We start from the raw sequence: 25,664 nt of genomic DNA on the forward strand, positions 1-25,664 counted from the left end.
CCGTACCCCGGGGAGAGAGAGACCCGTACCCCGGGGAGAGAGGGACCCGTACCCCGGGGAGAGAGGGACCCGTACCCCGGGGAGAGAGGGACCCGTACCCCGGGGAGAGAGAGACCCGTACCCCGGGGAGAGAGGGACCGTACCCCGGGGAGAGAGAGACCCGTACCCCGGGGAGAGAGAGACCCGTACCCCGGGGAGAGAGGGACCCGTACCCCGGGGAGAGAGAGACCTGTCCCCCGGGGAGAGAGAGACCCGTACCCCGGGGAGAGAGAGACCCGGACCCCGGGGAGAGAGGGACCGTACCCCGGGGAGAGAGAGACCCGTACCCCGGGGAGAGAGAGATCCGTACCCCGGGGAGAGAGGGACCCGTACCCCGGGGAGAGAGGGACCCGTACCCCGGGGAGAGAGAGAGGGACCCGTACCCCGGGGAGAGAGGGACCCGTACCCCGGGGAGAGAGAGACCCGTACCCCGGGGAGAGAGTGACCCGTACCCCGGGGAGAGAGAGACCCGTACCCCGGGGAGAGAGAGACCCGTACCCCGGGGAGAGAGAGACCCGTACCCCGGGGAGAGAGAGACCCGTACCCCGGGGAGAGAGGGACCCGTACCCCGGGGAGAGAGAGATCCGTACCCCGGGGAGAGAGGGACCCGTACCCCGGGGAGAGAGAGAGGGACCCGTACCCCGGTGAGAGAGGGACCCGTACCCCGGGGAGAGAGAGACCCGTACCCCGGGGAGAGAGGGACCCGTACCCCGGGGAGAGAGAGACCCGTACCCCGGGGAGAGAGGGACCCGTACCCCGGGGAGAGAGAGACCCGTACCCCGGGGAGAGAGAGACCCGTACCCCGGGGAGAGAGGGACCCGTACCCCGGGGAGAGAGAGACCCGTACCCCGGGGAGAGAGAGACCCGTACCCCGGGGAGAGAGGGACCCGTACCCCGGGGAGAGAGAGACCCGTACCCTGGGGAGAGAGGGACCCGCACCCCGGGGAGAGAGAGACCCGTACCCCGGGGAGAGAGGGACCCGTACCCTGGGGAGAGAGGGACCCGTACCCCGGGGAGAGAGGGACCCGTACCCCGGGGAGAGAGGGACCCGTACCCCGGGGAGAGAGAGACCCGTACCCCGGGGAGAGAGAGACCCGTACCCCGGGGAGAGAGAGACCCGTACCCCGGGGAGAGAGAGACCCGTACCCCGGGGAGAGAGGGACCCGTACCCCGGGGAGAGAGAGACCCGTACCCCGGGGAGAGAGGGACCCGTACCCCGGGGAGAGAGGGACCCGTACCCCGGGGAGAGAGGGACCCGTACCCCGGGGAGAGAGGGACCCGTACCCCGGGGAGAGAGAGACCCGTACCCCGGGGAGAGAGGGTCCCGTACCCCGGGGAGAGAGAGACCCGTACCCCGGGGAGAGAGAGACCCGTACCCCGGGGAGAGAGGGACCCGTACCCCGGGGAGAGAGAGACCCGTACCCCGGGGAGAGAGAGACCCGTACCCCGGGGAGAGAGGGACCCGTACCCCGGGGAGAGAGAGACCCGTCCCCCGGGGAGAGAGAGACCCGTGCCCCGGGGAGAGAGAGACCCGTACCCCGGGGAGAGAGAGACCCGTACCCCGGGGAGAGAGGGACCCGTACCCCGGGGAGAGAGGGACCCGTACCCCGGGGAGAGAGAGACCCGTACCCCGGGGAGAGAGGGACCCGTACCCCGGGGAGAGAGTGACCCGTACCCCGGGGAGAGAGGGACCCGTACCCCGGGGAGAGAGAGGGACCCGTACCCCGGGGAGAGAGAGACCCGTACCCCGTGGAGAGAGGGACCCGTACCCCGGGGAGAGAGAGACCCGTACCCCGGGGAGAGAGAGACCCGTACCCCGGGGAGAGAGAGACCCGTACCCCGGGGAGAGAGAGACCCGTACCCCGGGGAGAGAGGGACCCGTACCCCGGGGAGAGAGGGACCCGTACCCCGGGGAGAGAGGGACCCGTACCCCGGGGAGAGAGAGACCCGTACCCCGGGGAGAGAGGGACCCGTACCCCGGGGAGAGAGAGACCCGTACCCCGGGGAGAGAGAGACCCGTACCCCGGGGAGAGAGGGACCCGTACCCCGGGGAGAGAGGGACCCGTACCCCGGGGAGAGAGAGACCCGTACCCCGGGGAGAGAGAGACCCGTACCCCGGGGAGAGAGGGACCCGTACCCCGGGGAGAGAGAGACCCGTACCCCGGGGAGAGAGGGACCCGTACCCCGGGGAGAGAGAGACCCGTACCCCGGGGAGAGAGGGACCCGTACCCCGGGGAGAGAGAGACCCGTACCCCGGGGAGAGAGGGACCCGTACCCCGGGGAGAGAGGGACCCGTACCCCGGGGAGAGAGAGACCCGTACCCCGGGGAGAGAGAGACCCGTACCCCGGGGAGAGAGAGACCCGTACCCCGGGGAGAGAGAGACCCGTACCCCGGGGAGAGAGGGACCCGTACCCCGGGGAGAGAGAGACCCGTACCCCGGGGAGAGAGAGACCCGTACCCCGGGGAGAGAGAGACCCGTACCCCGGGGAGAGAGAGACCCGTACCCCGGGGAGAGAGAGACCCGTACCCCGGGGAGAGAGGGACCCGTACCCCGGGGAGAGAGGGACCCGTACCCCGGGGAGAGAGAGACCCGTACCGCGGGGAGAGAGGGACCCGTACCCCGGGGAGAGAGAGACCCGTACCCCGGGGAGAGAGGGACCCGTACCCCGGGGAGAGAGAGACCCGTACCCCGGGGAGAGAGAGACCCGTACCCCGGGGAGAGAGAGAGGGACCCGTACCCCGGGGAGAGAGAGACCCGTACCCCGGGGAGAGAGAGACCCGTACCCCGAGGAGAGAGGGACCCGTACCCCGGGGAGAGAGAGACCCGTACCCCGGGGAGAGAGAGACCCGTACCCCGGGGAGAGAGGGACCCGTACCCCGGGGAGAGAGGGACCCGTACCCCGGGGAGAGAGAGACCCGTACCCCGGGGAGAGAGGGACCCGTACCCCGGGGAGAGAGGGACCCGTACCCCGGGGAGAGAGAGACCCGTCCCCCGGGGAGAGAGGGACCCGTACCCCGGGGAGAGAGAGACCCGTACCCCGGGGAGAGAGAGACCCGTACCCCGGGGAGAGAGGGACCCGTACCCCGGGGAGAGAGAGACCCGTACCCCGGGGAGAGAGAGACCCGTACCCCGGGGAGAGAGGGACCCGTACCCCGGGGAGAGAGGGACCCGTACCCCGGGGAGAGAGGGACCCGTACCCCGAGGAGAGAGAGACCCGTACCCCGGGGAGAGAGGGACCCGTACCCCGGGGAGAGAGGGACCCGTACCCCGGGGAGAGAGGGACCCGTACCCCGAGGAGAGAGAGACCCGTACCCCGGGGAGAGAGGGACCCGTACCCCGGGGAGAGAGGGACCCGTACCCCGGGGAGAGAGAGACCCGTACCCCGGGGAGAGAGAGACCCGTACCCCGGGGAGAGAGAGACCCGTACCCCGGGGAGAGAGAGACCCATACCCCGGGGAGAGAGAGACCCGTACCCCGGGGAGAGAGAGAGACCCGTACCCCGGGGAGAGAGGGACCCGTACCCCGGGGAGAGAGAGACCCGTACCCCGGGGAGAGAGGGACCCGTACCCCGGGGAGAGAGAGACCCGTACCCCGGGGAGAGAGGGACCCGTACCCCGGGGAGAGAGGGACCCGTACCCCGGGGAGAGATGGACCCGTACCCCGGGGAGAGAGCGACCCGTACCCCGGGGAGAGAGAGACCCGTACCCTGGGGAGAGAGAGACCCGTACCCCGGGGAGAGAGAGACCCGTACCCCGGGGAGAGAGGGACCCGTACCCCGGGGAGAGAGGGACACGTACCCCGGGGAGAGAGGGGCCCGTACCCCGGGGAGAGAGGGACCCGTACCCCGGGGAGAGAGAGACCCGTACCCCGGGGAGAGAGGGACCCGTACCCCGGGGAGAGAGGGACCCGTACCCTGGGGAGAGAGGGACCCGTACCCCGGGGAGAGAGGGACCCGTACCCCGGGGAGAGAGGGACCCGTACCCCGGGGAGAGAGAGATCCGTACCCCGGGGAGAGAGAGACCCGTACCCCGGGGAGAGAGGGACCCGTACCCCGGGGAGAGAGAGACCCGTACCCCGGGGAGAGAGGGACCCGTACCCCGGGGAGAGAGGGACCCGTACCCCGGGGAGAGAGAGAGACCCGTACCCCGGGGAGAGAGAGACCCGTACCCCGGGGAGAGAGAGACCCGTACCCCGGGGAGAGAGGGACCCGTACCCCAGGGAGAGAGTGACCCGTACCCCGGGGAGAGAGGGACCCGTACCCCGGGGAGAGAGAGACCCGTACCCCGGGGAGAGAGGGACCCGTACCCCGGGGAGAGAGAGACCCGTACCCCGGGGAGAGAGGGACCCGTACCCCGGGGAGAGAGAGACCCGGACCCCGGGGAGAGAGGGACCCGTACCCCGGGGAGAGAGAGACCCGTACCCCGGGGAGAGAGAGACCCGTACCCCGGGGAGAGAGAGACCCGTACCCCGGGGAGAGAGGGACCCGTACCCCGGGGAGAGAGAGACCCGTACCCCGGGGAGAGAGGGACCTGTACCCCGGGGAGAGAGAGACCCGTACCCCGGGGAGAGAGGGACCCGTACCCCGGGGAGAGAGTGACCCGTACCCCGGGGAGAGAGAGACCCGTACCCCGGGGAGAGAGAGACCCGTACCCCGGGGAGAGAGAGACCCGTACCCCGGGGAGAGAGGGACCCGTACCCCGGGGAGAGAGGGACCCGCACCCCGGGGAGAGAGGGACCCGTACCCCGGGGAGAGAGAGACCCGTACCCCGGGGAGAGAGAGACCCGTACCCCGGGGAGAGAGGGACCCGTACCCCGGGGAGAGAGAGACCCGTACCCCGGGGAGAGAGAGACCCGTACCCCGGGGAGAGAGGGACCCGTACCCCGGGGAGAGAGAGACCCGTACCCCGGGGAGAGAGAGACCCGTACCCCGGGGAGAGAGAGACCCGTACCCCGGGGAGAGAGAGACCCGTACCCCGGGGAGAGAGAGACCCGTACCCCGGGGAGAGAGAGACCCGTACCCCGGGGAGAGAGGGACCCGTACCCCGGGGAGAGAGAGACCCGTACCCCGGGAGAGAGGGACCCGTACCCCGGGGAGAGAGGGACCCGTACCCCGGGGAGAGAGGGACCCGTACCCCGGGGAGAGAGAGACCCGTACCGCGGGGAGAGAGTGACCCGTACCCCGGGGAGAGAGGGACCCGTACCCCGGGGAGAGAGAGACCCGTACCCCGGGGAGAGAGAGAGACCCATACCCCGGGGAGAGAGGGACCCGTACCCCGGGGAGAGAGAGACCCGTACCCCGGGGAGAGAGAGACCCGTACCCCGGGGAGAGAGAGACCCGTACCCTGGGGAGAGAGAGACCCGTACCCCGGGGAGAGAGAGACCCGTACCCCGGGGAGAGAGAGACCCGTACCCCGGGAGAGAGGGACCCGTACCCCGGGGAGAGAGAGACCCGTACCCCGGGGAGAGAGGGACCCGTACCCCGGGGAGAGAGAGACCCGTACCCCGGGGAGAGAGGGACCCGTACCCCGGGGCAGAGAGTGAGACATACCCCGGGGAGAGAGAGACCCGTACCCCGGGGAGAGAGGGACCCGTACCCCGGGGAGAGAGAGACCCGTACCCCGGGGAGAGAGAGACCCGTACCCCGGGGAGAGAGGGACCCGTACCCCGGGGAGAGAGAGAGACCCATACCCCGGGGAGAGAGGGACCCGTACCCCGGGGAGAGAGGGACCCGTACCCCGGGGAGAGAGGGACCCGTACCCCGGGGAGAGAGAGACCCGTACCCCGGGGAGAGAGGGACCCGTACCCCGGGGAGAGAGAGACCCGTACCCCGGGGAGAGAGGGACCCGTACCCCGGGGAGAGAGAGACCCGTACCCCGGGGAGAGGGAGAGACCCATACCCCGGGGAGAGAGGGACCCGTACCCCGGGGAGAGAGAGACCCGTACCCCGGGGAGAGAGAGACCCGTACCCCGGGGAGAGAGAGATCCGTACCCCGGGGAGAGAGGGACCCGTACCCCGGGGAGAGAGAGACCCGTACCCCGGGGAGAGAGGGCCCCGTACCCCGGGGAGAGAGAGACCCGTACCCCGGGGTGAGAGAGACCCGTACCCCGGGGAGAGAGAGACACGTACCCCGGGGAGAGAGGGACCCGTACCCCGGGGAGAGAGGGATCCGTACCCTGGGGAGAGAGAGACCCATACCCCGGGGAGAGAGGGACCCGTACCCCGGGGAGAGAGAGACCCGTACCCCGGGGAGAGAGGGACCCGTACCCCGGGGAGAGAGAGACCCGTACCCCGGGGAGAGAGAGACCCGTACCCCGGGGAGAGAGGGACCCGTACCCCGGGGAGAGAGAGACCCGTACCCCGGGGAGAGAGGGACCCGTACCCCGGGGAGAGAGGGACCCGTACCCTGGGGAGAGAGAGACCCGTACCCCGGGGAGAGAGGGACCCGTACCCCGGGGAGAGAGGGACCCGTACCCCGGGGGGAGAGAGACCCGTACCCCGGGGAGAGAGGGACCCGTACCCCGGGGAGAGAGTGACCCGTACCCCGGGGAGAGAGAGACCCGTACCCCGGGGAGAGAGAGACCCGTACCCCGGGGAGAGAGAGACCCGTACCCCGGGGAGAGAGGGACCCGTACCCCGGGGAGAGAGAGACACGTACCCCGGGGAGAGAGGGACCCGTACCCCGGGGAGAGAGGGATCCGTACCCTGGGGAGAGAGAGACCCGTACCCCGGGGAGAGAGAGACCCGTACCCCGGGGAGAGAGGGACCCGTACCCCGGGGAGAGAGAGACCCGTACCCCGGGGAGAGAGAGACCCGTACCCTGGGGAGAGAGAGACCCGTCCCCCGGGGAGAGAGAGACCCGTACCCCGGGGAGAGAGAGATCCGTACCCTGGGGAGAGAGAGACCCGTACCCCGGGGAGAGAGAGACCCGTACCCCGGGGAGAGAGGGACCCGTACCCTGGGGAGAGAGGGACCCGTACCCCGGGGAGAGAGAGACCCGTACCCCGGGGAGAGAGAGACCCGTACCCCGGGGAGAGAGAGACCCGTACCCCGGGGAGAGAGAGACCCGTACCCCGGGGAGAGAGGGCCCCGTACCCCGGGGAGAGAGGGACCGTACCCCGGGGAGAGAGAGACCCGTACCCCGGGGAGAGAGGGACCCGTCCCCCGGGGAGAGAGGGACCCGTACCCCGGGGAGAGAGAGACCCGTACCCCGGGGAGAGAGGGCCCCGTACCCCGGGGAGAGAGGGACCGTACCCCGGGGAGAGAGGGCCCCATACCCCGGGGAGAGAGAGACCCGTACCCCGGGGAGAGAGGGCCCCGTACCCCGGGGAGAGAGGGACCGTACCCCGGGGAGAGAGGGCCCCGTACCCCGGGGAGAGAGGGACCGTACCCCGGGGAGAGAGAGACCCGTACCCCGGGGAGAGAGAGACCCGTACCCCGGGGAGAGAGGGACCCGTACCCCGGGGAGAGAGAGACCCGTACCCCGGGGAGAGAGAGACCCGTACCCCGGGGAGAGAGGGACCCGTACCCCGGGGAGAGAGAGATCCGTACCCTGGGGAGAGAGAGACCCGTACCCCGAGGAGAGAGAGACCCGTACCCCGGGGAGAGAGGGACCCGTACCCCGGGGAGAGAGAGACCCGTACCCCGGAGAGAGAGAGACCCGTACCCCGGGGAGAGAGAGGGACCCGTACCCCGGGGAGAGAGTGACCCGTACCCCGGGGAGAGAGAGACCCGTACCCCGGGGAGAGAGGGACCCGTACCCCGGGGAGAGAGAGACCCGTACCCCGGGGAGAGAGAGACCCGGGGGAGAGAGAGACCCGTACCCCGGGGAGAGAGAGACCCGTACCCCGGGGAGAGAGTGACCCGTACCCCGGGGAGAGAGAGACCCGTACCCCGGGGAGAGAGGGACCCGTACCCCGGGGAGAGAGGGACCCGTACCCCGGGGAGAGAGGGACCCGTACCCCGGGGAGAGAGGGACCCGTACCCCGGGGAGAGAGGGACCCGTACCCCGGGGAGAGAGGGACCCGTACCCCGGGGAGAGAGGGACCCGTACCCCGGGGAGAGAGAGACCCGTACCCCGGGGAGAGAGGGACCCATACCCCGGGGAGAGAGAGACCCGTACCCCGGGGAGAGAGGGACCCGTACCCTGGGGAGAGAGAGAGGGACCCGTACCCCGGGGAGAGAGTGACCCGTACCCCGGGGAGAGAGGGACCCGTACCCCGGGGAGAGAGAGACCCGTACCCCGGGGAGAGAGGGACCCGTACCCCGGGGAGAGAGGGACCCGTACCCCGGGGAGAGAGGGACCCGTACCCCGGGGAGAGAGGGACCCGTACCCCGGGGAGAGAGGGACCCGTACCCCGGGGAGAGAGGGACCCGTACCCCGGGGAGAGAGAGACCCGTACCCCGGGGAGAGAGAGACCCGTACCCCGGGGAGAGAGAGACCCGTACCCCGGGGAGAGAGAGACCCGTACCCCGGGGAGAGAGGGACCCGTACCCCGGGGAGAGAGGGACCCGTACCCCGGGGAGAGAGGGACCCGTACCCCGGGGAGAGAGAGAGGGACCCGTACCCCGGGGAGAGAGAGACCCGTACCCCGGGGAGAGAGAGACCCGTACCCCGGGGAGAGAGGGACCCGTACCCCGGGGAGAGAGAGACCCGTACCCCGGGGAGAGAGGGACCCGTACCCCGGGGAGAGAGGGACCCGTACCCCGGGGAGAGAGAGACCCGTACCCCGGGGAGAGAGGGACCCGTACCCCGGGGAGAGAGAGACCCGTACCCCGGGGAGAGAGAGACACGTACCCCGGGGAGAGAGAGACCCGTACCCCGGGGAGAGAGGGACCCGTACCCCGGGGAGAGAGAGACCCGTACCCCGGGGAGAGAGAGACCCGTACCCCGGGGAGAGAGGGACCCGTACCCCGGGGAGAGAGAGGGACCCGTACCCCGGGGAGAGAGAGACCCGTACCCCGGGGAGAGAGGGACCCGTACCCCGGGGAGAGAGGGACCCGTACCCCGGGGAGAGAGGGACCCGTACCCCGGGGAGAGAGAGACCCGTACCCCGGGGAGAGAGAGACCCGTACCCCGGGGAGAGAGGGACCCGTACCCCGGGGAGAGAGGGACCCGTACCCCGGGGAGAGAGAGACCTGTACCCCGGGGAGAGAGAGACCCGTACCCCGGGGAGAGAGAGACCCGTACCCCGGGGAGAGAGTGACCCGTACCCCGGGGAGAGAGAGACCCGTACCCCGGGGAGAGAGGGACCCGTACCCCGGGGTGAGAGAGAGGGACCCGTACCCCGGGGAGAGAGTGACCCGTACCCCGGGGAGAGAGAGACCCGTACCCCGGGGAGAGAGTGACCCGTACCCCGGGGAGAGAGGGACCCGTACCCCGGGGAGAGAGGGACCCGTACCCCGGGGAGAGAGGGACCCGTACCCCGGGGAGAGAGGGACCCGTACCCTGGGGAGAGAGAGACCCGTACCCCGGGGAGAGAGGGACCCGTACCCCGGGGAGAGAGAGACCCGTACCGCGGGGAGAGAGAGACCCGTACCCCGGGGAGAGAGAGACCCGTACCCCGGGGAGAGAGAGACCCGTACCCCGGGGAGAGAGGGACCCGTACCCCGGGGAGAGAGAGACCCGTACCCCGGGGAGAGAGGGCCCCGTACCCCGGGGAGAGAGGGACCCGTACCCCGGGGAGAGAGAGACCCGTACCCCGGGGAGAGAGGGACCCGTACCCCGGGGAGAGAGGGACCCGTACCCCGGGGAGAGAGGGACCCGTACCCCGGGGAGAGAGGGACCCGTACCCCGGGGAGAGAGAGAGGGACCCGTACCCCGGGGAGAGAGAGACCCGTACCCCGGGGAGAGAGAGAGGGACCCGTACCCCGGGGAGAGAGGGACCCGTACCCCGGGGAGAGAGGGACCCGTACCCCGGGGAGAGAGGGACCCGTACCCCGGGGAGAGAGAGACCCGTACCCCGGGGAGAGAGAGACCCGTACCCCGGGGAGAGAGAGACCCGTACCCCTGGGAGAGAGGGACCCGTACCCCGGGGAGAAGAGGGGGACCCGTACCCCGGGGAGAGAGGGACCCGTACCCCGGGGAGAGAGGGACCCGTACCCCGGGGAGAGAGAGACCCGTACCCCGGGGAGAGAGGGACCCGTACCCCGGGGAGAGAGAGACCCGTACCCCGGGGAGAGAGGGACCCGTACCCCGGGGAGAGAGAGGGACCCGTACCCCGGGGAGAGAGAGACCCGTACCCCGGGGAGAGAGAGACCCGTACCCCGGGGAGAGAGGGACCCGTACCCCGGGTTAGAGAGAGACCCGTACCCCGGGGAGAGAGTGACCCGTACCCCGGGGAGAGAGTGACCCGTACCCCGGGGAGAGAGAGACCCGTACCCCGGGGAGAGAGGGACCCGTACCCCGGGGAGAGAGGGACCCGTACCCCGGGGAGAGAGTGATCCGTACCCCGGGGAGAGAGAGACCCGTACCCCGGGGAGAGAGAGACCCGTACCCCGGGGAGAGAGAGACCCGTACCCCGGGGAGAGAGAGACCCGTACCCCGGGGAGAGAGAGACCCGTACCCCGGGGAGAGAGAGACCCGTACCCCGGGGAGAGAGGGACCCGTACCCCGGGGAGATAGAGACCCGTACCCCGGGGAGAGAGAGACCCGTACCCCGGGGAGAGAGAGACCCGTACCCCGGGGAGAGAGAGACCCGTACCCCGGGGAGAGACGGACCCGTACCCCGGGGAGAGAGAGACCCGTACCCCGGGGAGAGACGGACCCGTACCCCGGGGAGAGAGAGACCCGTACCCCGGGGAGAGAGGGACCCGTACCCTGGGGAGAGAGAGAGGGACCCGTACCCCGGGGAGAGAGGGACCCGTCCCCCGGGGAGAGAGGGACCCGTACCCCGGGGAGAGAGAGACCCGTACCCCGGGGAGAGAGGGACCCGTACCCTGGGGAGAGAGAGAGGGACCCGTACCCCGGGGAGAGAGAGACCCGTACCCCGGGGAGAGAGGAACCGTACCCCGGGGAGAGAGGGACCGTACCCCGGGGAGAGAGGGTCCCGTACCCCGGGGAGAGAGGGACCCGTACCCCGGGGAGAGAGAGACCCGTACCCCGGGGAGAGAGAGACCCGTACCCCGGGGAGAGAGGGACCCGTACCCCGGGGAGAGAGAGACCCGTACCCCGGGGAGAGAGAGACCCGTACCCCGGGGAGAGAGTGACCCGTACCCCGGGGAGAGAGGGACCCGTACCCCGGGGAGAGTCGGCGCCCGCGTGGAACCGTACCCCGGGGAGAGTCGGTGCCCGTGTGGACCCGTACCCCGGGGAGAGTCGGCGCCCGCGTGGACCCGTACCCCGGGGAGAGTCGGCGCCCTTGTGGACCCGTATCCCGGGGAGAGTCGGCGCCCGCGTAGACCCGTACCCCGGGGAGAGTCGGCGCCCTTGTGGACCCGTACCCCGGGGAGAGTCGGCGCCCGCGTGGACCCGTACCCCGGGGAGAGTCGGCGCCCTTGTGGACCCGTACCCCGGGGAGAGTCGGCGCCCGCGGGGACCCGTACCCCGGGGAGAGTCGGCGCCCGCGGGGACCCGTACCCCGGGGAGAGTCGGCGCCCGCGGGGACCCGTACCCCGGGGAGAGTCGGCGCCCGCGTGGACCCGTACCCCGGGGAGAGTCGGCGCCCTTGTGGACCCGTACCCCGGGGAGAGTCGGCGCCCTTGTGGACCCGTACCCCGGGGAGAGTCGGCGCCCTTGTGGACCCGTACCCCGGGGAGAGTCGGCGCCCTTGTGGACCCGTACCCCGGGGAGAGTTGGTGCTCATGGGGACCCGTACCCCGGGGAGACTCGGTGCCCGTGGGGACCCGTACCCCGTGGAGAGTCGGTGCCCGTGGGGACCCGTACCCCGGGGAGAGTCGGCGCCCGCGGGGACCCGTACCCCGGGGAGAGTCGGCGCCCGTGGGGACCCGTACCCCGGGGAGAGTCGGTGCCCGTGGGGACCTGTACCCCGGGGAGAGTCGGTGCCCGCGGGGACCCGTACCCCGGGGAGAGTCGGAGCCCGTGGGGACCCGTACCCCGGGGAGAGTCGGAGCCAGTGCGGACCCGTACCCCGGGGAGAGTCACCGCCCATGGGGACCCGTACCCCGGGGAGAGTCAGTGCCAGTGCGGACCCGTACCCCGGGGAGAGTCAGTGCCAGTGCGGACCCGTACCCCGGGGAGAGTCGGCGCCCGCGTGGACCCGTACCCCGGGGAGAGTCGGCGCCCGTGGGGTCCCGTACCCCGGGGAGAGTCGGTGCCCGCGTGGACCCGTACCCCGGGGAGAGTCGGTGCCCATGGGGACCCGTACCCCGGGGAGAGTCAGTGCCAGTGCGGACCCGTACCCCGGGGAGAGTCGGCACCCGTGGGGACCCGTACCCCGGGGAGAGTCGGTGTCCATGGGGACCCGTACCCCGGGGAGAGTCAGTGCCAGTGCGGACCCGTACCCCGGGGAGAGTCGGCACCCGCGGGGACCCGTACCCCAATATCCAGGTCTGGGTGTCATGGAAGATAGTTTCTTATATCCCCACAGAAGGTATGGGCAAAGGTCCTCCATTACCATTAAAATCATAGAGTCATTGAATCATAAAATAGCAGAGCATGCATGGAGGCCCTTCGGCCCATCGAGTCTGCGCCGGCTCTTTCGAAGAGCAATCTAGTTAGTCCCACTCCCCCGCTCTTTCCCCAGACCCCTGCAATTTTGTCTCCTTCAGATATTTATCCAATTCCCTGTCGAAGGCTACGATTGAATCCGCCTCCAGCACCCTATCAGGCAGCGCATTCCAGATCCTAACCACTCGCTGCGTAAACAAGTTTTTCCTCATGTCCCCTCTGGCCAATCACCTTAAATCTGTGTCCTCTGGTTACCGACCCTTCAGCCATTGGAAACAGTTTCTCCTTATTCACTCTATCAAAACTCTATCAAATCTCCTCTTAACCTTCTCTGCTCCAAGGAGAACAATCCCAGCTTCTCCAGTCTCTCCACATCACTGAAGTCCCTCATCCCCTGGTACCATTCTGGTCAATCTCCCCTTAACCTTCTCTGCTCTAAGGAGAACAACCCCAGCTTCTCCAGTCTTTCCACATCACTGAAGTCCCTCATCCCTGGTACCATTCTGGTCAATCTCCTCTTAACCTTCTCTGCTCTAAGGAGAACAATCCCAGCTTCTCCAGTCTTTCCACATCACTGAAGTCCCTCATCCCTGGTACCATTCTGGTCAATCTCTCCCCTTAACCTTCTCTGCTCTAAGGAGAACAATCCCAGCTTCTCCAGTCTCTCCACGTCACTGAAGTCCCTCATCCCCTGGTACCATTCTGGTCAATCTCTCCCCTTAACCTTCTCTGCTCCAAGGAGAACAATCCCAGCTTCTCCAGTCTCTCCACATCACTGAAGTCCCTCATCCCTGGTACCATTCTGGTCAATCTCCCCTTAACCTTCTCTGCTCTAAGGAGAACAATCCCAGCTTCTCCAGTCTCTCCACATCACTGAAGTCCCTCATCCCTGGTCCCATTCTGGTCAATCTCTCCCCTTAACCTTCTCTGCTCCAAGGAGAACAATCTCAGCTTCTCCAGTCTCTCCACATCACTGAAGTCCCTCATCCCTGGTACCATTCTGGTCAATCTCCCCTTAACCTTCTCTGCTCTAAGGAGAACAATCCCAGCTTCTCCAGTCTCTCCACATCACTGAAGTCCCTCATTCCTGGAACCATTCTGGTCAATCTCCTCTTAACCTTCTCTGCTCTAAGGAGAACAACCCCAGCTTCTCCAGTCTCTCCACATCACTGAAGTCCCTCATTCCTGGAACCATTCTGGTCAATCTCCCCTTAACCTTCTCTGCTCTAAGCCCTGTAATGTGGTGACCAGAACTGCACGCAGTACTCTAGCTGAGGCCTAACTGGTGTTTTATACAGTTGAAGCATAACCGCCCTGCTCTTGTATTCTATGCCACGGCTAATAAAGGCAAGCATTCCGTAGGACTCCCACTGTACACAATCCTAATAGAGTCAACTGCTGCCCATTAACTCAAATTGTTCACAATCCCAATGGAACAAACTCCTTCCCATTCACTCCCATTGTACACAATCCCAATGGAACCAAACCCAGGCTGTTAAGTGAAGCAAAAGAGGAAATAGCAGAGGCCCTGACCATCATTTTCCAATCCTCTCTGGCTTCAGGTGTGGTGCCGGAGGACTGCTAATGTGGTACCCTTGTTTAAAAAGGGAGAAAAGGATAGACCGAGTAATTACAGGCCAGTCAGCCTAACCTCGGTGGTGGGAAAATTATTGGAAAGAATTCTGAAGGACAGGATAAATCTTCATTTAGAAAGACACGGATTAATCAGGGATAGTCAACACGGATTAATCAGGGATAGTCAGCACGGATTTGTTAAGGGAAGGTCGTGTCTGACAAACTTGATTGAATTCTTTGAGGAGGTAACAAGGAGGGTAGACGAGGGTAGTGCATTTGATGTAGTGTATATGGACTTTAGAAAGGCTTTTGATAAGGTTCCACATGGCAGACTGGTCACAAAGTTAAAAGCCCATGGGATCCAGTTGGATTCAAAACTGGCTCGGAGACAGGAAGCAGAGGGTAATGGTTGATGGGTGTTTTTGTGACTGGAAGGCTGTTTCCAGTGGGGTTCCGCAGGGCCCAGTACTGGGTCCCTTGCTTTTTGTGGTATATATCAACGATCTAGGCTTGAATATAGGGGGTATGATTAAGAAGTTTGCAGATGATACTAAAATCGGCTGTGTGGTTGATACTGAAGAAGGAAGCTGTAGACTGCAGGAAGATATCAATAAATTGGTCAGGTGGGCAGAACAGTGGCAAATGGAATTCAATCCGGAGAAATGTAAATTAATGCATTTGGGGAGGGCTAACAAGGAAAGGGAATACACATTAAATGGTAGGACACTGAGTAGTGTAGAGGAACAAAGGGACCTTGGAGTACATGTCCACAGATCCCTGAAGGTATCAGGCCAAGTAGATAAGGTGGTTAAGAAGGCATAGGGAATGCTTGCCTTTATTAGCCGTGGCATAGAATACAAGAGCAGGGGGGTTATGCTTCAACTGTACAAAACACTAGTTAGGCCTCAGCTAGAGTACTGCGTGCAGTTCTGGTCACCACATTACAGGAAGGATGTGATTGCACTAGAGAGGGTACAGAGGAGATTTACAAGGATGTTGCTGGGAGTAGAGAATCTTAGCTATGAGGAAAGACTGGATAGGCTGGGTCTGTTTTCCTTGGAACAGAGGAGGCTGAGGGGAGACCTTATTGAGGTGTATAAAATCATGAGGGGCCTAGATAAAGTGGATAGAAAGGACCTATTTCCCTTAGCAGAGGGGTCAAAAACCAGGGGACACAGATTTAAAGTAATTGGGGGAAGGTTTAGAGGGGATTTGAGGGGAAATTTCTTCACCCAGAGGGTGGTGGGGGTCTGGAACTCACTGCCTGAAAGGGTGGTAGAGGCAGGAACCCTGACCACATTTAAACAGTACTTGGGTTTGCACTTGGGATGCTGTAACCTGCAGGGCTACGGACCAAGAGCTGGGAAGTGGGATTAGGCTGGATCGCTCTTTGTTGTCCGGCGTGGACACGATGGGCCGAAATGGCCTCCTTCCGTGCTGCAGCTTTCTATGATTCTATGAGAACAACCCCAGCTTCTCCAGTCCATCCACGTAACTGAAGTCCTTCATCCCTGGTACCATTCTGGTCAATGTCTCCCTTAACCTTCTCTGCTCTAAGGAGAACAACCCCAGCTTCTCCAGTCTCTCCACATCACTGAAGTCCCTCATCCCTGGTACCATTCTGGTCAATCTCTCCCTTAACCTTCTCTGCTCTAGGAGAACAATCCCAGCTTCTCCAGTCTCTCCACGTAACTGAAGTCCCGCATCCCAGGTATCATTCTGATCAATCTCCCCTTAACCTTCCCTGCTCTAAGGAGAACAACCCCAGCTTCTCCAGTCTCTCCACATCACTGAAGACCCTCATCCCTGGTACCATTCTGGTCAATGTCTCCCTTAAACTTCTCTGCTCTAGGAGAACAATCCCAGCTTCTCCAGTCTCTCCACGTAACTGAAGTCCCGCATCCCAGGTATCATTCTGGTCAATCTCCCCTTAACCTTCTCTGCTCTAAGAAGAACAACCCCAGCTTCTCCAGTCTCTCCACATCACTGAAGCCCCTCATCCCTGGTACCATTCTGGTCAATCTCCTCTTAACCTTCTCTGCTCTAAGAAGAACAACCCCAGCTTCTCCAGTCTCTCCACATCACTGAAGTCCCTCATCCCTGGTACCATTCTGGTCAATCTCCCCTTAACCTTCTCTGCTCTAAGGAGAACAATCCCAGCTTCTCCAGTCTCTCCACATCACTGAAGTCCCTCATCCCTGGTACCATTCTGGTCAATCTCCCCTTAACCTTCTCTGCTCTAAGAAGAACAACCCCAGCTTCTCCAGTCTCTCCACATCACTGAAGTCCCTCATCCCTGGTACCATTCTGGTCAATCTCCCCTTAACCTTCTCTGCTCTAAGAAGAACAACCCCAGCTTCTCCAGTCTCTCCACATCACTGAAGCCCCTCATCCCTGGTACCATTCTGGTCAATCTCCTCTGCACCCTCTCTGAGGACTTGACATCCTTCCTGAAGTGCGGTGCCCAGAATTGGACACAAGACTCCAGCTGGGGCCGAACCAGTGTTTTATTTGGTTTAGCAATAACGTCCTGCCTTTTGTACTCAATGCCTCTATTTATAAATCCCAGGATTCCATGGGTTTTATTAACTGCTTCGTTAACCTGTCCTGCCCTCTGACATAATAAAGCTCACTACGCACTTGGTTCGAGCATAAAGCAAGGCTTTAATCAACTTGTTTCATAACATGGAGGTCTAGTTGTACTTCACCAGTTCCTTGTCTTACAAAATGTCCCTGGACAAGCTGGGCCCACGCCCGAGTATTTATACTCCTTGGACAGCGCCACCAGCTGGCTGTCCAGTGTTATTTCACGAGTCGTTTCTTCATGATGATGAGATTTATAACACCACCTTCAAAGATTTGTCCACAAGCACCCCCCAGCTCTCTCTGTTCTTTCAATCCCATTAACATTGTACCATTTAGTGTGTACGGTCTCGCCTCATTCTTCCTACCCTAATGTATCACCTCGCACTTCTCTGCGATGAATTCCATCTGCCACGTGTCCGCCCATCCCACCAGCCTGTCTATATGTCCTCTTGAAGTCTGTTACTCACTCCCTCGCTGTTCACTACACCTCCAAGTTTCGTGTCATCTGCAAATTTTGATATTGTTCCCCGTACCCCCAAGTTCAAGGCGTTAATGTACATAAAAAAACAGCAACGGTCCTGGTACTGAACCCTGGGGGACGGCACTCTACGCCTCACTCCAGTCCGAGAGACAGCCAACCGCCACAACTCTCTGTTTTCACCAAGATTCACCAGACTGATACCTGGGATGGCAGGAATGACGTATGAGGAGAGATTGGGTCGATTGGGCTTGTACTCGCTGGAGTTTAGAAGAATGAGTGGGGACCACATTGAGACTTATAAAATTCTAACAGGACTAGACAGACTAGATGCAGGAAGGATGTTCCTGATGGCGGGGGAGTCCAGAACCAGGGATCACAGTCTAAGGATAAGGGGTAAGCCATTTAGGACTGAGATGAGGAGGAATTTCTTCACCCAGAGAGTGGTGAACCTGTGGAATTCTCTACCACGGAAGGCAGTTGAGGCCAATTCATTAAATATATTCAAGAAGGAGTTGGATATATTTCTTGAGGCTAAAGGAATTAAGGGGTATGGGGAGAAAGCAGGGACAGGGTGCTGAATTTGGATGATCATCCATGATCTCATTAAATGGCGGAGCAAGCTCGAGGGGCCGAATGGCCTACTCCTGCTCCTATCTTCTATGTTTCTATCTATGTTTTCTATCCCTTAGCCAGTTTTGTATCCGTGCTGCTACTGCCCTAGAGGATGAGTCTGGGGAATTAATAATGGGAAACAGGGAAATGGCGGAGATTTCGAACAAATATTTTGTATCGGTCTTCACGGTTTAAGACACTAAAAGCATCCCAATAATGGATAATCAAGGGGCTATAGGGAGGGAGGAAGTTAAAACAATCACCATCACTGGAGAAAAAGTTCTAGGCAAACTAATGGGACAAAAGGTGGACAAGTCCCCTGGACCCGATGGCCTGCATCCTAGGGTCTTAAAAGAGGTGGCTACAGAGATAGTGGATGCATTGGTTGTAATCTACCAAAATTCCCTGGACTCAGGAGAGGTCCCAGCGGACTGGAAAACTGCAAATGTAACACCCCTACTTAAGAAGGGAGGGAGACAGAAAGCAGGCAACTATAGGCCAGTTAGCTTAACACCTGTCATTGGGAAAATGCTGGAGTCCATCATTAAGGAAGTGGCAGCAGGACATTTAGAAAATCATAATATAGTCAAGCAGAGCCAGCATGGTTTTATGAAAGGGAAATCATGTTTGACAAATTTGCTGGAATTCTTTGAGGATGTAATGAGCAGGGTGGATAAAGGGGAACCAGTAGATGTGGTGTATTTGGATTTCCAGAAGGCATTCGATTAGGTGCCACATAAAAGGTTACTTCACAAGATAAGAGCTCATGGGGTTGAGGGTAATCACAGAATCACAGAAACCCCACAGTGCAGATAGAGGCCATTTCGGCCCATCGAGCCTGCACCGACACATATCCCACCCGATCCCCGTAACCCCATGTATTTAATCCCCCTAACACTAAGGGTCAATTTATCACAGCCAATCAACCTAACCCGCACATCTTTGGACTGTGGGAGGAAACCGGAGCACCCGGAGGAAACCCACGCAAACACAGGGAGAATGTGCAAACTCCACACAGACAGCCACCCGAGGCCGGATTCGAACCCGGGTCTCTGGCGCTGTGAGGCAACAGTGCTAACCACTATGCCACCATGCTTCATGCCAATATATTAGCAATCTATCCATGCCAATATATTAGCATGGATAGAGGATTGGCTAACTAACAGAAAACAGAGAGTTGGGATAAATGGGTTATTTTCCGGTTGGCAAACTGTAACCAGTGGGTGCCGCAGGGATCAGTGCTGGGGCCTCAATTATTTACAATCTATATTAATGACTTGGATGAAGGGACCGAGTGTAATGTAGCCAAATTTGCTGATGATACAAAGATAGGTGGGAAAGCAAATTGTGTGGAGGACACAAAGACTCTCCAAAGGGATATAGACAGGCTAAGTGAGTGGGTAAAAATCTGGCAGATGGAGTATAATGTGGCAAATTGCGAGGTTATCCACTTTGGTAGGAAAAATAAAAAAGCAAATTATTGTTTAAATGGGGAGAGATTACAAAATGCTGAGGTACAGAGGGACCTGGGGGTCCTTGTACATGAATCACAAAAAGTGAGCATGCAGGTACAGCAAGTGATTAGGAAGGCAAATGGAGCGTTGGCCTTTATTGCAAGGGGGTTGGAGTATAAAAGTAGGGAAGCCCTGTAACAACTGTACAGGGCATTGGTGAGACCGCACCTTGAGTACTGCGTACAGTTTTGGTCTCCTTATTTAAGGAAGGATATACTTTCATTGGAGGCAGTTCAGAGAAGGTTCACGAGGCTGATAAGACGTAGGAGCAGGAGTCGGTCATTTGGCCCCTCGAGCCTGCTCCGCCATTCAATAAGATCATGGCTGATCTGATCTTGGCATCAACTGCACTTCCCTGCCCGCTCCCCACAACCCTCGACTTCCACTGGTTCCCCTTTATCTACCCTGCTAGTTACATCCTCAAAAAACTCTAATAAATTTGTCAAACATGATTTCCCTTTTACAAAACCATGTTGACTCTGCCGAATCATGTTATGATTTTCTAAGTGACTTGATGCCACTTCCTTAACAATGGATTCCAGCATTTCCCCAACGACTGATGTCAGGCTAACTGGCCTGTCGTTCCCTGTTTTCTCTCTCCCTCCTTTCTTGAATAGCGGTGTTACATTTGCGACCTTCCAATTCGCTGGCACCATTCCAGAACCTAGGGAATTTTGGAAGATGAAAACCAATGCATCCAATATCTCTTCAGCCACCTCTTTTAGAACCCTAGGATGTAGGCCGTCAGGTCCAGGGGATTTGTACTTTTTCTCTACTTATATTATTAAGTTCCTCACCCTTATTAGACCCTTGGTTCCCCACCATTTTTGGTATGCTTTCTGTGTCTTCTACTGTCTTATAGACCAGTCAGTTTAACATCGGTGGTAGGAAAAATAATGGAACCCCTACTAAAGGAGAAAATAGAGAACATCTAGAAACCAAAAATATAATAATGAATAGTCAGCCTGGATTTCAAAAGGGAAAGTCTTGCTTGACCAACCTCACTGAAATTTTTTGAGGAGGTAACAGAGAGAGTAGACAATGGTAATGTAGTAGATGTAATTTATCTAGATTTTCAAAAGGACTTCGATAAGGTACCCCATAATAGACTGATGAACAAGGTCAGAGAATGCGGAGTCAGGGGACAAGTAGCGGAATGGATTGCTGGCTGGCTTCAGGACAGAAAGCAGAGAGTAGGGGTAAAGGGTAGCTATTCACAGTGGCAGAAGGTGGGTAGTGGAAACATAGAAGATAGGAGCAGGAGTAGGCCATTCGGCCCCTCGAGCCTGCTCCGCCATTCAATGCGATCATGGCTGATCATCCAAATTCAGTACCCTGTCCCTGCTTTCTCCCCATATCCCTTGATCCCTTTAGCCTTAAGAAATATATCTAACTCCTTCTTGAATATATTTAATGAATTGGCCTCAACTGTCTTCTGTGGTAGAGAATTCCACCGGTTCACCACTCTCTGGGTGAAGAAATTCCTCCTCATCTCAGTCCTAAATGGCTTCTCCCTTATCCTTAGACTGTGACCCCTGGTTCTGGACTCCCCGCTATCGGGAACAGCCTTCCTGCATCTAGTCTGTCCAGTCCTGTTAGAATTTTATAAGTTTCAATGAGATCCCCTCTCATTCTTCTAAACTCCAGTGAGTATAAGCCCAATCGTCCCAATCTCTCCTCATACGTCATTCCTGCCATCCCAGGTATCAGCCTGGTGAACCTTCGCTGAACTCCTTCCATGGCAAGAACATCCTTCCTCAGATAAGGCGACCAAAACTGCACACAATACTCAAGGTGTGGTCTCACCAAGGCCCTGTACAACTGCAGCAAGACATCCTTGTTCCTGTACTCAAACCCTCTCGCTACGAAGGCCAACATACCATTTGCCTTCTTAACCGCCTGCTGCACCTGCATGCTTACCTTCAGCGACTGGTGCACAAGGACACCCAGATCTCGTTGCACTTCCCCTTTTCCCAATCTATTGCCATTCAGATAATAATCTATAAGCCATTTAGGACAGAGATGAGGAGGAATTTCTTCACCCAGAGAGTGACGAACCTGTGGAATTCTCTACCACAGAAGGCAGTGGAGGCCAATTCATTAAATATATTCAAGAAGGAGTTAGATATATTTCTTAAGGCTAAAGGGATCAAGGGATATGGGGAGAAGGCAGGGACAGGGTACTGAATTTGGATGATCAGCCATGATCTCATTGAATGGCGGAGCAGGCTCGAGGGGCCGAATGGCCTACTCCTGCTCCTATCTTCTATGTTTCTATGTTTCTATCTCCATTTTGGCCCCCAATCAGCCCCACCAGTGCTCTAACAACTCTTTTATTGTTAGCGAGGAGCATGGATCATTCATCTGAACCAGAGGACAGTATGGATTACTCCGTAACACTGGAGGCGACGATGGCTCCCTTTTCACCACTTCAGATGACCAAGGCTCCTCCATCACCTCTGAAGAAGAGTGAGGCTCCTCCATCACCTGTGAAGGAGAGGGAGGCTCCTTCGTCACCTCTGAAGAAGAGTGAGGCTCCCCCATCACCTCTGAAGGAGAAGGAGGCTTCTCTAGCACCTCTGAAGGAGAGAAAGGCTCCTCCATCACCTGTGAAGGAGAGGGAGGCTCCTTCGTCACCTCTGAAGAAGAGTGAGGCTCCCCCATCACCTCTGAAGGAGAAGGAGGCTTCTCTAGCACCTCTGAAGGAGAGAAAGGCTCCTCCATCACCTCTGAAGGAGAGAAAGACTCCTCCATCACCACGACAAAATAAGCTTCCAATAATATTGCAGAAGAGTAAGGTGAATCAATCACTAATACAGCAGAGTGCGGAGCCTCCACCTACACTGGAGGAGAGTAAGAGGCTCTCACCCACATCACCCAAAGAGGAACCATTGAAGGGCAAGCCACCCCGTCCGAAGACAACTAAGGCGCCTCCGGATTCACCAGAGAGAGATACGGAGGCTCCTGCAGCACCAGAGGAGGAGAAAGGAGCACAGGAACCGGAGAAGGACATTTGGCGGCCTCTGCAAAAACTGAAGCAGCAACTGCAATCAGACTCGGAGGCATCCGAAAAAGCGGAGCCGCCCGTAAAGCTGAGGGAAAAGAAAGCGAGTCCCAAAGGGGCAGAATCGATCAAACAAAGGGCTCAGTCCCTATTGGGCCAGAAACTCAAGGTAAAGATGTCACTTTGCATGGCACGATTGTGTAGAATGGGAGTGAATGGGAAGGGGTCCATTGGGGTTGTGTAGAATGGGAGTGAATGGGAAGGGGTTGGGTCCATTGGGATTGTGTACAATGGGGGTGAATGGGAAGGAGTTGGGTCCATTGGGGTTGTGTAGAATGGGAGTGAATAGGAAGGGGTTTGGGTCCATTGAGATTGTGTACACTGGGAGTGAATGGGAAGGGGTTGTGTCCATTGGGATTGTGTAAAATGGGAGTGAATGGGAAGAGGTTTGGGTCCATTGAGATTGTGTACAATGGGAGTGAATAGGAAGGGGTTGGGTCCATTGGGATTGTGTACAATGGGAGTGAATGGGAAGGGGTTTGGTCCATTGGGGTTGTGTAGAATGGGAGTGAATAGGAAGGGGTTGGGTCCATTGGGATTGTGTACAATGGGAGTGAATGGGAAGGGGTTTGGGTCCATTGGGATTGTGTAAAATGGGAGTGAATGGGAAGGTGTTTGGGTTGATTGGGATTGTGTACAATGGGAGTGAATAGGAAGGGGTTGGGTCCATTGGGATTGTGTACAATGGGAGTGAATGGGAAGGGGTTTGGTCCATTGGGGTTGTGTAGAATGGGAGTGAATAGGAAGGGGTTGGGTCCATTGGGATTGTGTACAATGGGAGTGAATGGGAAGGGGTTTGGGTCCATTGGGATTGTGTAAAATGGGAGTGAATGGGAAGGTGTTTGGGTTGATTGGGATTGTGTACAATGGGAGTGAATAGGAAGGGGTTGGGTCCATTGGGATTCTGTACAATGGGAGTGAATGGGAAGGGGTTTGGTCCATTGGGATTGTGTACAATGGGAGTGAATGGGAAGGAGTCAGGTCCATTGGGATTCTGTACAATGGGAGTGAATGGGAAGGGTTTGGGTTCATTGGGATTGTGTACAATGGGAGTGAATGGGAAGGTGTTTGGGTCCATTGGGATTGTGTACAATGGGAGTGAATGGGAAGAGGTTTGGTCCATTGGGATTCGGTAAAATGGGAGTGAATGGGAAGGGGTTGGGTCCGTTGAGATTCTGTACAATGGGAGTGAATGGGAAGGGGATGGGCCCATTGGGATTTTCTACTGTGGGAGTGAGTGGGAAGGGGTTGGGTCCATTGGGATTCTGTACAATGGGAGTGAATGGGAATGGGTTGGATCCATTGGGATTGTGTACAGTGGGAGTGAATGGGAAGGGGTTTGGTCCATTGGGATTGTGTACAATGGGAGTGAATGGGAAGGGGTTTGGTCCATTGGGATTGTGTACAATGGGAGTGAATGGGAAGGGGTTTGGTCCATTGGGATTGTGTACCGTGGGAGTGAATGGGAAGGGGTTTGGTCCATTGGGATTGTGTACAATGGGAGTGAATAGGAAGGGGTTGGGTCCATTGGGATTCTGTACAATGGGAGTGAATGGGAAGGGGTTGGGTCCATTGGGATTCTGTACAATGGGGTGAATGGGAAGGGTTTGGGTCCATTGGGATTGTGTACATTGGGCGTGAATGGAAAATGGTTTAGGTCCATTGTGATTGTGTACAATGGGAGTGATTGGGAAGGGGTTTGGTCCATTGGGATTGTGTACAGTGGGAGTGAATGGGAAGGGGTTTGGTCCATTGGGATTGTGTACAATGGGAGTGAATGGGAAGGGGTTGGGTCCATTGGGATTGTGTACAATGGGAGTGAATGGGAAGGGGTTGGTCCATTGGGATTGTGTACAATGGGAGTGAATGGGAAGGGGTTGGTCCATTGGGATTGTGTACAATGGGAGTGAATGGGAAGGGGTTTGGGTCCATTGGGATTGTGTACAATGGGAGTGAATGGGAATGAATTGGGTCCATTGGGATGGTGTACAATTGGAGTGAATGGGAAGAGGTTTGGTCCATTGGGATTGTCTGCAATGGGAGTGAATGGGAACGGGTTTGGTCATTTGGGATTGTATACAATGGGAATGAATGGGAAGGGGTTGGGTCCATTAGGTTTGTGTAAAACGGGAGTGAATGGGAAGGGGTTGGGTCCATTGGGATTATGTAGAATGGGAGTCAATGGGAACGGCTTTGGTGCATTGGGATTCTGTACAATGGGAGTGAATGGGAAGGGGTTTGGTCCATTGGGATTCAGTACAATGGGAGTGAATGGGAAGGAGTTGGGTCCATTGGGATTGTGTACAATGAAAGTGAATGGGAAGGGGTTGGGTCCATTGGGATTGTGTACAGTGGGAGTGAATGGGAAGGGGTTTGATCCATTGGGATTGTGTACAATGAAAGTGAATGGGAAGGGGTTGGGTCCATTGGGATTGTGTACAATGGGAGTGAATGGGATGGGGTTTGTGTCCATTGGGATTGTGTACAATGGGAGTGAATGGGAAGGGCTTTGGGTGCATTAGGATTTTGTAAAATGGGAGTGAATGGAAAGATGTTGGGTCCATTGGGATTCTGTACAATGGGAGTGAAAGGGAACGGGTTTGAGGCCGTTGGGTTTGTGTACAATGGGAGTGAATGGGAAGGGGTTTGGATACATTGGGATTGTGTACAATGGGAGTGAATGGGAAGGGATTGGGTCCATTGGGATTGTGTACAATGGGAGTGAATGGGAAGGGGTGGAGTACATTGGGATTGTGTTAAATGGGAGTGAATGTTAAGGGGTTTGGGGTCGTTGGGTTTGTGTAGAATGCGTGTTATTGGATCCTTTCCGATTCTGTCCCAATGGGATTGAATGACATGTGGTTGCGACAAGGCTGATGTTGATCCTCGTTCTCAGTGCTTGTTGTCTATTGTAGATCGGCCTTCCAGGCATGATGCCGCCATTGCGTCATCAATTGCCCTCGGGAACTGACCTAGGAACCAGGTAACACCCACAGGGGCACCTCTGTTTAACCTTCTCCCTGCCCGTGTTCTGTGTCCAACACCATTCACTGGGGCTCAGAGCCGGAGTTCGGTTTGGGGAACAATGGGTTGGCGGTTGAATCAAAGTGGGCCAAGTTGGCAGGCGAAGGACTGAGTTGGTAAACTGGGGACATCTCTCCTGGC

At 59.4% G+C, this 25,664-nt stretch overlaps 1 protein-coding gene across 1 annotated transcript in view; it reads left to right on the forward strand.

Moving 5' to 3' along the window:
- The window catches only part of LOC147094634 (uncharacterized), a 143,728-nt gene that overhangs the window by 40,629 nt on the left and 77,435 nt on the right, over positions 1 to 25,664 (forward strand). Inside the window, exons 6-7 of the mRNA XM_085974463.1 lie at positions 21,779 to 22,608; positions 25,415 to 25,482. Of these exons, the coding sequence (XP_085830589.1) occupies positions 21,779 to 22,608; positions 25,415 to 25,482 (898 nt within the window). The remainder of the gene's footprint in view (positions 1 to 21,778; positions 22,609 to 25,414; positions 25,483 to 25,664) is intronic.

This window comes from Somniosus microcephalus, unplaced genomic scaffold (assembly GCF_052327205.1).
Source record: "Somniosus microcephalus isolate GS21.2 unplaced genomic scaffold, FLI_Smic_1.0 unresolved_chr1, whole genome shotgun sequence".
Taxonomy (NCBI): Eukaryota; Metazoa; Chordata; class Chondrichthyes; order Squaliformes; family Somniosidae; genus Somniosus; species Somniosus microcephalus.